Source organism: Acanthaster planci, linkage group LG07 (assembly GCF_054643075.1).
Source record: "Acanthaster planci isolate LZ-2023a linkage group LG07, COTS_SCS, whole genome shotgun sequence".
In the NCBI taxonomy this organism is placed as follows: Eukaryota; Metazoa; Echinodermata; class Asteroidea; order Valvatida; family Acanthasteridae; genus Acanthaster; species Acanthaster planci.
In genome coordinates this window covers 16,450,825-16,463,959 of record NC_141783.1, presented here as the reverse complement: position 1 = coordinate 16,463,959, position 13,135 = coordinate 16,450,825, and the positions used below count along the sequence as shown (strand labels likewise).

At 39.6% G+C, this 13,135-nt stretch overlaps 1 protein-coding gene across 1 annotated transcript in view; it reads left to right on the top strand.

The window, feature by feature from the left end:
• LOC110980268 (4-aminobutyrate aminotransferase, mitochondrial-like) overlaps window positions 1-13,135 on the top strand; it is a 20,016-nt gene continuing 6,881 nt past the window's right edge. The window contains exons 1-11 of the mRNA XM_022236808.2: window positions 1-331; window positions 2,868-2,965; window positions 3,830-3,862; window positions 4,438-4,555; window positions 5,049-5,098; window positions 7,479-7,559; window positions 9,821-9,913; window positions 10,493-10,552; window positions 11,636-11,699; window positions 11,912-12,063; window positions 12,754-12,891. Of these exons, the coding sequence (XP_022092500.2) occupies window positions 244-331; window positions 2,868-2,965; window positions 3,830-3,862; window positions 4,438-4,555; window positions 5,049-5,098; window positions 7,479-7,559; window positions 9,821-9,913; window positions 10,493-10,552; window positions 11,636-11,699; window positions 11,912-12,063; window positions 12,754-12,891 (975 nt within the window). The 5' untranslated portion in view covers window positions 1-243. The remainder of the gene's footprint in view (window positions 332-2,867; window positions 2,966-3,829; window positions 3,863-4,437; window positions 4,556-5,048; window positions 5,099-7,478; window positions 7,560-9,820; window positions 9,914-10,492; window positions 10,553-11,635; window positions 11,700-11,911; window positions 12,064-12,753; window positions 12,892-13,135) is intronic.

Below are 13,135 nucleotides of genomic sequence, written 5' to 3'. Positions count from 1 at the left end.
ATTGTACATTGCACAACAGCCAGCTGGACGAGCTAGTCAGGCAGGCCAGCTGGATATGTGGATGTCCACGTATATCAGGTCGATATATGCAAGCAGAGCTCTCGGCTGCGCCCTCAGAGTTAAGCCTTGAGTACTGGCGTTTGCGATCGCGAGAGGGTGGTACATGGTGGTGATATTTTCGCCCATTTGTTGCAGATATTGAAAGTGGGATACAAAAGACGAGGGTACCGTGGTTGTCCAGTGATGATGGCCTTTTCGTCCCTAAGACTAACTGTGCGAGGCTTTAGCCGTGGATCTTGGCAGCTAGGCCTGTCGAAAAGTTTCGGCCGAGGTACGTAGGAATATGTGCTAATTGAAGTTTGTCCCAGCTGTGGAGATACATGTAGTTTAACCATGGACAAGCCTACTTACGTTATTACTTGAGTGCCATTTATTTCATTCATCCTACGAGTTTCTTGCTCTATGAATCATGATGTACGTAACGTTAGCACGTTTAAATTAATTATTTAAGTTTGTTGTGACGAAAAGGCTACATCGTGTAAGTTCCCTCTTTCCCGTGACAGATTTGAAGTCTAACATCATGACGTACATGTACCGGTACTATGGTCTTTGATTAAGAGACGTACGCCCCTGGCCCTCTCTTTAAAACTAGAGGAAACAGTAGGCCAGTGAGCAGTTAATCTGGTGGGCATTTTGCCTTGACCTGTTAAAGGTTCGGGTTGTAAATGCACATGGTTGGATACTGGACAAAGGAAAAGAAAGAAGTAGGACTCTAATAACTATCCGGATGTAAATTTTTGGGACGGTGTACTTATTATTATAATGGAGACTTACATTTCAACTTTTGAATTTAGCTTGGTATATGACTGGGACATCATGCTCAATAACTGTAGGGTTGATGTTGTCTAAAAGGGTAGGGATTTGAGTTTTGAGGGGAATTATGAGGGGAAACTGTGGGTGTTTCAAATTTTTTTTTTTTTCAAAATATGGTCAGCGCAATACTAGTTTTGCAATATAAACATTACAAAAAAGTGGAGGGTCCCCAAGTATACAATCCCCATAACTTTTGCTGACCATATGTCCAGATGTTAAAAGAGGCAATTCGTAGAGTCCTAGTAGTTGGACTTATCCTTCCTTCATGGTTGGACCAGGTTGAGTAAAGAACGTTGCTCAAATCAAATAGGCTAAACACCAGAAAACGGCAATTTACTGCAAAGTAGGGAACGTGTAAATCAAATAGTCCATCATTTTAAAAATACAACTAAGTAATTCAAGTACTCAACAATACAAAACTGCACAATATGTTACCAATTCAAATGTACTCCAGCTCTGTAAGACACCCCCCCCAAAAAATTTAGCAACGTTGTTTAATTGCACGTATATGTAGATTGCAGCAAACAGCCACTGCATCTCCATGTGTTACAAAATTAGTTGTGAATACTTCTGGCACTAATGGCAACCGCTCTTTTTCTAATGGCATGTCATTTTGATAAATGTAATTTGTACGTCATTCGTGTAGGTGTAGATTTAAACTTTTTCTAAGCGCAGTCAGGTAAAATTTGACTTTCCATTGCTTTAGAACATTCTAAAAAAAACAACCGTATTTCCATTGCAAGTTGAATTTAAGAAAAAAGCTAAAAAGAATGTTGTATACATGAATTTCATAAAAAAGAAATTTGAAATATATTAGACCTTTTAAATATTTAAATGTTGACTTTGTAAATTGGAGAAGAGCATTTGGTACAGTGTATGCAAAATTTTAGTTCCGTATCCATCACAATTGTTTAAATCTTTTGATTTACATTGAGGTAAATCAGTGATTTAAAGCAGCAGTAAAATATTGTGAAATCTCATAAATGAAAGTCACATTTGATTTTTTTTAATTAAAATGTCCGTATTAAACACTGTAATTCACACCTAACTTTTATTAACTTAAATGAGCTAATTTCACAAAACTGCATACAGTGCAAGTGTTCAAAGCTGATTTTTAACCTAACATTGTATGATGTAACTGGTACCCTCACCAGTCTTCCATTCTCTGAATATGTTAGATTTCAGTTTTACTTATACATAACCTTGGGACCAGTCAGGGTAACACTGACTGTAGCATAGGCTGCGTCTGAATCTGTTGTCTAGAGCTAGGTCTAGGTTTTTGCTCCATTGGAAATGCGTGGAGACACGTAGACAATAGACCTAGCCGTAGCTCTGGAAGCCTGTTTTGGACAGTGACGGTCTTTTTAAATAGAAAGATGAACACAAATGTTTAACTAAATAGGACACTTATAAAAAGATACATTAAAAACAGTTTGACTAAAAATAGGATTTGAATAAAAAATTAAATATGAAATTTTAAACTTACAGTATCATTTCTATTTTTGTTACCAGTTGATGAGTGTTGTATTGGTTGTATGGTTTTCATTTTGGACTGACTGAACTTAGTACTCTTTCCATTATTTTTAATAAGGCTTTAACTTTTAAGAAATTCGATGGCAGATTTTTTTTTGTTCAAGTAATTGTGTTTATTTCACACTTTACCCTTACGCCTGAGGTCATTTTACTAGGATGCAGCCTAAAATCTTGAAAATTCTCTGGCAGTTCCTTTCAGTACCGGTATGTGGAGGCAATGTGAATGATATTTTTGAGCACTCGGTGACCATTTCATACATATCTGGGCATAAACTTGTGCATGGCGTAAATAAACACAAGGCCCTGCCCAAGAGCTTGACACATTCCGGCCTTTCCCAACCAGCCACACATTTTTCTTGCCATACTACATCAATCATTCAGGAACTTCCTCCTATGTAAAGAGAATTTTGGAGGATTTGGGAAGGTAACGTTTTGAATTTTTCATTTTTTTTTTCCTCAAGGGGTTCATGTAAGCTCTTCAGCTTCTGTGCAGAAACTTCTTCCTAATGAATATGACGGTCCTCTGCTTCAGACAGAAGTACCTGGACCCAAAACACTGGTAATGTCTTGGTTTTTTTTATCCATGTTTAGTAACAGCAGCATTTAGCTGCAGTCCTTTCACACACCAACATTGTTAGATCAGAGCCACAAGCAGTAACCTTTCACACTTGAGGCCATGCAAACACAGTCAGGTTGATAAGATGGCATGCATAATCCAAATGCTGATTTCCCCTAACCTCCATAATGGGCTCTTTTTGTTTTGTGTACACAACTTCCAGGAAGTCTGTGGAGAGAATTCACGCCACATTGCCTGCATTTTCACAAAATTCCTCCTGTGGTGAGGTGTGAGAGTGTAACACATGTTGATGTTGGAGACAGAAATATTGCACAGACATTGTATGAAAGACTTTGAAGAGTCAGTGTTTGTGGCATTTGGCTCTTTTCAAAAAGTTGGTCCATAAATATTGCCTCTTTTTCAAAAGTTTTTCTTTTTCAACATTTCTGTTTTGGTTCTTCAATTTTGTTGTTAATGATTGAAAAAACAAATGACTGTTTGATATGAGTCCGAGTAGCACTCATTCCCCAAGTCAGAGCGTGGTTCTTCCAAAGTTGACACTCTCTTGGGAATGAGAGTCATTCTATAAATTTCGGGTCCATATTTTTTCCAGTCTCTGTAACATCTGGTGGATGATTTTGTAAGTTTTGAACACTTTCTTTAATTTCCAAGAGTGATTAAGCGATGCAAATTATCTGGCAAACAAATAAAAATAGTTTGAAGTCAATTCAAAGAGACCATCAAACTACACAGGTCAGTTGTAACAGGGACAGAAAAATGTCTGACATCAGACCCCAAATTGGACCCATTTGGAGTGCATAGGCAATCTACACTTAACATGAATGACAGTTGTTTTTTTTCCCACAGGAACTCCTGAAAGAGCTGGATTCTGTAAATAGGGTAAGTCATTAAAGGAATGTACGTTTTTTTGGAACTGGGTACCCGTTTTGTGTCAATACCAGGTACCTTTTTAAAGAACACTGAACAAATGGCATTGCATGCAATTCCAGTGAACCGTGTACCTGAATCAGGGCTCTTTTGTGTACATAGGAAGTAGTGCATTGTTCTGAAGGTTAAAGTGGAATCTCCCTCAACCTTTTTGTTAATGAAGTGTTGCCTGTAATTTGTCACAAAAATAGATCCGTCAATCCCTAAACCAGAGTTTTGAACTTTTCACTGTTAAAGGTCACATACATTTTAGATGTGGAAATATTTTTACGGGTACCCAGCTCAAAAAAATGGAACCGGGTTTTGATACCATGGGCGGGTATCCGTCACAGGCCTAAGTAATTATGTGTACACAAAATGGAAATGCTGTGTAAAACTAAAAGTACCTGGCCCTGTATGATTGGCTTTACTCAGCTCATAAATTTGAGGTATGTTGTGAAATCAAGCTTAAACTTGAAAAGATTAGTGCAGGGTGTTCAGTTGAGGTCAGAAAATAGAGGAAAAGAAATGATTTCCGTTTCTTCCAGAATGCCGGCACCGTACAGCTTTTCGTCGACTACGAGAAATCCTATGGCAACTACATTGTGGATATGGACGGCAATCGATTGCTGGACACATTTGCACAGATCTCCTCCATACCCATTGGTAATTTGCATGCAGCTGTGTCATTAGCTAAGCTCTGGGGGAGATGTTTAGGTTGAAGGTTTCCACGGTGATGTGGGAGAGGAGAAAAATTGTCTACCCAGGCATGATCGATTACGCTGTATCTTGAACTTCCAAATCAATAGTGGCCTTTCCTTGAGTCTTATTGTTGTTCTGTTTGTTGTTTCCATATTCATTTAAAAAAGACGAGAGAGAAAGAAAACAGTTTGCTGTGCTAGATTTTGACCAAGAAATTTCCAGCAGTCGACAGTTTCCAGTATATGTACATGTATGTAATGAAGCCAACGAAAATATTTTGTTTTGACACATGTAGTTCCTAATTAATCTTTTACTGTCTGAGCCAGAACAGAAGTAATTTTCAAGACTAGCACATTCCATTTGCTTGATGCAGATGTGATTGTTGTTGAATTTGGATCCAGTTTAAAAGTATGAAAAGACTGAAATGTAATGAATGAATGTCATACTTGATTTGAAGGTTACAACCACCCTGCAGTCATCGATGCCATCAAAGACCCTGCCAACTTGGTAAGTAGACAACCTAGTACCTTGGCCCATTTTGATCTTGGTACAACAGGAGATGTCCACTTAAGAACAGCTCAATGACCACACACTTCATGTCTGCCCTGGAGATCTTGCATACACTCAGTACACATAATCACCTTCCCCTGACGACAGCAGACAGCAGATGTTGTGGCGTGAAGATCTGGGCTCAGGCTGTGTCTCCTTTTTTTTCCCCTGCAGTGCTTGTTAATCGATGCACTCCTTAGCATCCAATTTAACTAGGTCTCAGTTTGTTGTTGTGCCAGGACCTTTGTGAGTTATGTGTCAGTTTCAAATCTGTGGGCAAAGGGTGATGCCATTCGAGCCAGAAACCTCAGTGTGTCCAGCTAGGTGTGTATTTCTGTACATTTTCGGTTGTCAGTTTGGTTTAGTGTGGTGAGTCACTCATGACAGTGGGCCAGTGAACATACTTTTGTCACGATTTTTTTTTTGCGGTGAACAAGTCTTAAATTCACAATTTGAACAGAAGCCCCTGATGTCTTCTTCTGACCATGTTATGACATAGCCACCAAGCATAAAAGGTTTCCATGTTAGAAACAAGTGCACTTACATAGGCCCTTTTCCAATACTCGACTTGGGCTCTGTCTCGGGCTTCGTTCCCAAAACCAATCCCCGATTGTGGGCCTGAAGCATTTAAATTAAATTGGATTACTGTAATTTCTGGCTCTCTTGCATCTTATTTGATGTTTTGTGGCACTATTAGACTAATTAGTGTGCTTACAGCTTCAAAGTCAGCTAGTTAAAAAACAGATGAAGCCTCAGACGGAGCCGAAGTTGAGTATTGGAAAATGGCCATGTATTCATTTAGAGTTACCAAACAGAGATGCCAGTTTTCTTACTTAAAAGGAGTAGAAAAATGCCCCCAAACATGTTCCTAAGCAACGTTCACATCATAAACCCTTTTTAAGCTGTCTGTCAATCATTCTTTAAGCTAGGTTTCAAGACACTCTTGGATGACAAAGACTTGTGCAGTGAGATAGGTTTTCCAGTAGTAAATTGAGAGTGGAATTTTCAATTCATCTCTGCAGTTGATGTTTTTTATTGACACCCTTTCCAAATTGTAAAGCAGATGGTTCACTGCATCCCAAGTGCATATTGTACACTCTTCATGTAAAAAAGGCAGCATTTGCTGACCACATAACCTTTGAGGGTAGGGATCATGATTGGGCCAGACGCAAAACTTGTTCTGTTACATGACATCTTAAAACACACGGTGTGGATTTTTTTTAACTTTTTATAATGATCCAATACACAGCTGACCAGTTCAAACTACATGTAACAAGAACAAGAGAGATCAGGTGACATTTGTTTAATGAAATGAACAATACTTTAAGGTCATTATGTGCATAAATAAGCTGATTCAGGTAACCTTTTTGCATCACATTCAGTTCAATGCCTGTCCCCCTCCCAAAACAACCCGTAGGGTCGCCCTGGCCAGGAATTCTACCATGACAAAATTTGTTGACCTTGGTATGGAGTGCAGCGGTGTTTATGCTTTGATAACAGGGGGTGGTAGTCCTACCTCCATGTCATAGTTATTCAGACTAACTGTTCATGAACTGGCCACATTGAATTGATTTGTATTATAAAAGGGACTGACATGCAGGTACTTTTAAAAATATCCCTGATTGAAACTTGGGATCTCTGTCAACCATGCAGCCTGGATTCTTGAGAAGGAAAAGCTTGTTTTGTGATGTTTTGTTTGGTTTTGTCTTGCATTTTGGCTCAGAGAAGTGGAGACCAGGGGCAATGTACAAAGTGTACACGTACCTGCTGCATCAAAGTATGCATTAAAGAACTGTTTATCTCAGCTCACTGTGTAGTCACTGTGTACTTGTACTCTGTTGGCAAAGTACTCGCCCTGTCTTTGTACTCGGAAGTCAAAGTACTCGGCAGTACTTGGTACTCGGAAAAAAGTACTCGACTACTACAGTGGTGTTGTGACCCGTATTATATGATTAATATTCATTATATCTGCCACTCCCAGGTGGCTGAGCATCACATGTTTTAATATGAGGATTTCAGGTTTCTGATATTAAATTGCATTTTTGATGAGATGATACATGCAGTGCAGACTGCACACCAAATGCAGACATGTATATGTATATTGTTATCTATCTCAACAGGTGGACAGAGACACGGATGTCGAATCATGTAAAGTGATGAACAAATTAATTGTGGTATTCCAGGTTGCCTCAGAATCTGAATTTTATTGTAAAGCAGGAATTTGAATAATCTTATTTGTCCCCCCCCAAAATCAGTGGCCTTTGACCTTATTGGTAAGGGGAGGGGTGTTCCTAGATGTTGAAAGTCATAGTGGTGTTTTATTTGACCTTTGCCCTAGGTTCACTTGGTGAATAGGCCAGCTCTGGGCGTGTTCCCAGGGGCAGGATTTGCCAGCAATGCAGCCGACATCTTGCTGTGTGTAAGTTGTGGTTTTTTGTGAACCTTTACGCTCAAAATGTAGGTTTTTGCTTTCTCACAATGCAACTTTGGGATGGATAGCCAGGTATGGCAATATCGGATTTGGAAGATGCCATACCTGATCAGCAAAGACTCATAGTGCAGTGACTTGGAGGGTAGCCTTTAGATATCAACAAATTAACTTGTCATTCCTTGGAGAGTGTTGCTTACCTCCACTTTCATAGCGTTTCTACTCTTGACATGTCTATCTGTCTGAACTGAAACTGTCGTTGGGATTGGGTTTTGGTTTTTAAAACATATTCCAAGAAGCTTAAAAGCACTTTGGGATCCTCAAATTTTCTAACAATACAAAACTAGAAATCAGTTTTGACATTTTGCTACAATTTCGGTTTTCAGTGTATGTGCTTAACAGGCAAATGTTAACCTTTTTTTTATATAGTTTTTGTAGATTGGAAAAATAAAGTCAGAATGAGTATTTTTCTTTCCTGTTAAACATGAATGACTCTGCACAGAACTTGAAGAAAGTGCATGGTTATCTGAAGTATCAGGCACAATTCAAAACATGACTCAGCAACTTTTGATCTGAAATCCAACTCCTAGAATATTGCTTTTCTCAGAGTACACAGTATTCACGGAGCTGAAACTTAAAGTCCGATTTGATCTTCAGCACTCTTCTTTAGACTTGGAGTAATTTTATTGCCTCAAAGGAACATAATGAACAAATGACAAATGATGGACTGTACTTTCAAACTGCTAACAATAAAATGGCATTGCTCATTGCTGGATTGTTCTAAACGATCCTGCTTTAAACTTTTATTTAGATTAAAACAATATGCAGTAATACCGCATAATCAGAATTTTTGAGCCATATGAATATTACTTTGAATACTTCTATATACTTGAATATTTCTAGAATAAGCATATTTTGGACCTTATAGCATAGTATTAACACACAATTTTATTTTCAGACATGTTCAATTAAGGTGAAATTTTAGTTAGTTTATTTAGTTTGGTTAAAAAAAAAGATTCCAATATTCAGACCCTTTCCCTTGCTGCTGAAAGTGTTTTGTTATATTTTATCACTTCTTTTTTCTGGGAAGGTAATTCCAAATTGCAAAATATTTAAAATCTACTTCTTCATGCCTATTGGCTACCAGAATCAGTCAGCCGAAGTGTTTGTCATTCCCTGAATGTTCCACATGCAAAGTGGAAAATTCCACGATACTCGGTAGGAGACATCTGTAGTTTATTTGTGTGCACCCACAAGTTTGCAAACATTAAAGAGCAAGTTCTGTGGAAAAACTTGCATTGTGGAGACAGTGTCTTGCAAAGTTTGAGCATGCACTCTCGTAGTTGACAGCACGGTCACAACTTGCTTGAGATACAGTGATCTGATAATTGTTTTAATATTTCATGTCATGGAATACAGTGATATGGGTCAACTGTGAAATGGCAGTCAGTTCTGCATGGCATGTCATTTTTTATGATTTGCATTAATAAATTATATTTTAAACATTCAATTTGAATGCCTTGTAGTGTGCATGCATGCTGGTAATTTGCAACGTTAAAAAAACAGAAGTTTAATGAATTTTTAGAATTACAAGCATCACAACAACAAACGAGGGATTCAATTAGAGAGAACAAAAAGACCTTTCATTTGGGTTGTGCACTAGTGAGATGGAATACTCTTACCTACTTTTTCATCAATTGTCCTGCTTTTTAGCTACAGTGATGGATTTGTGGAACACATTTTGGCCCCTTGTTTTAACATTCAAAGCAAAAGTGTTATGATATTTTTATTTTAAGTGAAAAAGGTTCACATTCTTTGCTGAAAGAGAATTATTGGTGGTCTTTTTGTGTTTTAACAAATAAAAACCAACGAAAAAAAGTTTTTATATGAAATTAAAACCCTGCCATTTTTCAGTAATGTTTACAGAATCATTTAGATTTTCTTTGAATTAAAATGTTAAAGATGCAGTTTTGAGGTGTAAGGGAAAGGACAGTCCCAAGTTGTTATGCTCCAAGCCACTGGCCTGCAGTCTTTTTAAAGCTCTTCTCAGAAGGTGAAAAATGGATTTGCTTGTTTTTGAACTCCTTTACAAGATTGACTATACATGTACTTTGGAGTTCTCACATTCGATTCAGGCACTTCAATGACTTCGTGTTCCGGTCTTGAACTTTTTTGAGCCAGTCTTCAAATTCCTGCTCTTTCAGCACAGAGTGAGGCTGAATTGTTTTATTGTTGTGCTATGGTTCTGACAGGTTGCCCCCAAAGGTTTGAGCCGTGTGCAGACTATGATGTGTGGGACATGCAGTAACGAGAACGCTGTGAAGCAGGCGCTGATATGGTACAGGGTAAGAGAACATTATTATCCTATGCGTAGCAGTTTGCGAACAAATACAGTTGAATTGAAGTGTATTAAAAAATTCCAAGTGATTGCTCCTTTGGCATCTTTCTTGAAGAAACACTACAGGCTGAGGTGTTTTTTATTCAACCGTCACCCAAAGAAAACCCCTACCTGTCTTTCACTTCTAACGTCAAAGGAAAAGTATCTTTGTACACACCTTTATACAGGTGATTACAGAGATGAAAACTGTCCCCCTTTTGGTGTGTGAATTGTGAAGTTTGTCTGGTGAACGCATCCCCACAATGTGCAGGGAACTCTTAGTTCTGGGAGCAGTTGCCAAAGGTCTACAGTCTGCAGAAAATCGGGCATGGATGCCCAATCCAGTCTCTGAATGTTACTTTGTCTAGATCCCTGCTCCTTTCCCTTTGAACTGAACAGTTCATGAATCTTGAGCACTGAGTGGTAAAACCCTTGGCAACTGCTGGTTACTTGTATAAGAATGAATGGCTGATTTCATTGATTGACCCTCTGTAGCCCACATTTGTATTAAAAACTTAGTGGTCTTTGCATTTGAAATAATTGTTAGATTAAGAAAAGAGGAGGTCCACCAACCACGGAAGAACTGGAGACCTGCGTCAGCGGTCAGGTAGGTAGTTGAGTCTTGGCCAGCAAAAGCCTAATGATTTGTACTAGTGTAGTTGTGTAGGATATTGCAGAAGAAGGTGGTAGGCATCGTGGGCTACATGTGTCAACAAGCAAGGAGCTTATTTTCCCCCAAGGAGCTATCTCCTGGGGGGGGGGGAATTACACTGTGTGCCTGGAATTCTTGCAGACCTCCTAACCTTGCCGTGCTCCTTCCTGAGGTCAGGCATTACCACACAATACATTGAAAGGTATTGAAATGAGCCTGAAGTTCATTTAAATGTTAAGTCTATTGTGTGGTAATGCCTGGCCTCTGGAAGGAGTACGGCACATTGGCAGGTCTGTTCTTGGCACATGTCAGGCAGGGAGCATTTTGTCATTTTACAAAACAAGGTCATACAGCAACAAAGAGCCCGCGTCATGCCAGCTTGAACTTCTTCAGTGCTTGTGCACTTGTACATCGTGCCTTGTAGGGTACCGGAACAACGGAAGGTATTCCACAAGGCCAGTTTTGATCCTTCACAAGAATTTCACAAAATAGATGTTTCAGATTTACTCAACAAGGAGGAATTTTCAAGTGTCACTCATCTGTCGCAAATTGAAGTGTTTTATATAAGGGACATATGGTCAAAATTTCAACCCAGGAAACTGAAATTGGTTGAAATGGCAGTGATTTGAAATTTTTTCCATGTTGTGTGTTGGTTTTGTACCCGAGAACAAAGGAAATACCCCACAAGTATCCATACGTAAGGGTGAGTGAGTTTGCGCATGGCTGCCCTGATAAGGTTGATCTCACAGGCTGGTTTTGGTGGTCTCGAATGGCCTATGATGCACTTCATTTTAAGCCTTCTGTTGATGAACATCAAACTGTCTCATTCTTACAATGTCCTTGTGTTGGCAGTGGGCCGTAGCTCTTATAGTGGTATTTATTTGTTGCTCCAGCCTCACCATTTAAAAGTGAGGTGATACTTAAATGCAACAAAGCAGATGTGCTCAAAGAACAGTAACTGCGCGTACATGATACAATACAACCCATTGTGGTTTCCATCTGTGCGATTCTCATACACTCTCCCTTTTTACATGACAGGAACCAGGCTGTCCGCCTTACACAGTGCTGTCTTTTGATGGAGCTTTCCATGGACGAACTCTTGGTAAGTTTTCTGTTTGGTAGTTTTCAAAATTCATTTGAGATTTTTGATAAATTTGTAGGACTTTTCAAATAGCGCTTGTAAAAGCGTGGTATTGATGAAAAAAGCTTGACTGTGACACTTGATTTGGGGAATACTTTTGGTGGTAAACTTGTTAGATGTTTAAAAAGAGTCCTTCCACTTCCTAACCCAAATGACCAATTCCTGTCCATTAGGCTGCCTAACTCTCACCCATTCCAAGCCCATATTCCGTGTGGACATCCCCTCCATGGACAACTGGCCCATGGCTCCCTTCCCCCGGCTGAAGTACCCACTGGAGGAACACGAGACGGAGAATAGGGCCGAGGAGGAGAGGTGTCTGAAAGCGGTATGTCCATGGTGTGGCTGGGTTTGGAAGAGTTCTATCGGCCATCACCCCCGTCCCTTGACACGCCTTCCAAAGAAATTTCTCTGTGCAGAAACGATTAAGAGTTGCCCAGTTTTTAAAAATCTGAAAACGTTGAAACAAAGAAACTGGCATTAGCAGGGCCCGGCATGGATTTACTCCACCCCGGGAAGGCCCTTAGTGAGGCTGTGTCTAGATCGTCCAGCTATGGCGTGAAATGATACATGAACTTATGGAAGATGGAGAAAGCCACTTCTTGGCTGCTATCATAGTCATGTGTGTTGTTCTCAGCCACAGCCAAGTATAATTTGGACACGTGCTAGTTATTGCCATAGGATTTTGCCAGCTTTTTTTTGTATATATCTGCTATTTCACCTGCAGTATTCTTGGTCAGATTGTACTGATTTTGTTGGACATGTAAGTGTCAAACCCTAATTCTATGTCACATTTTGAAGGTACTGGGGCTAAGCAGTGACTGAACCTTAAACTGCAATCCAGATATTCCTGAAAGAGCCCAGCTTTTCAAACCAGGGTTGATTTGTTTTTAAACACCCTCAGTATTTGCATATATGTTTCAGCTCACTCTCTTCAAAAATCCATGAAATTTTTGTATAACTTATTCGTGAAAATTGCTCGGTAATGTAATAAGTTTTCTTCAACGTTCTTGTTCAGGTGGTAGAAATGATGGAGCAGGGCCTTGCAACAGGTCGAGACGTGGCTGCTGTGATTGTTGAGCCCATCCAATCAGAAGGGGGCGATCATCACGCAAGCCCCTACTTTTTCCAGCAGCTGCAGAAGATATGCAAAGAGGTAGGTCAAACATTCAGTGATGAGGCACAGTTATCACTAAATCTCGCCATGGAAGCTGCGTTACTTTGGCGGGGGCTCTGCGTCGGCAGGTGCGGTTTGCATGTAGATCTGGTTGACATAAATCTGTAGTTGTGGCTGCAGCTTTGTGGAATGATGTGGCTGAGGTGTTTCTCAAAAGCCCTGCCCTGTTGTTTCTGCAGCAAGGGCATGTCATATCCTACAGTCACGCTCATGTACATGGTGA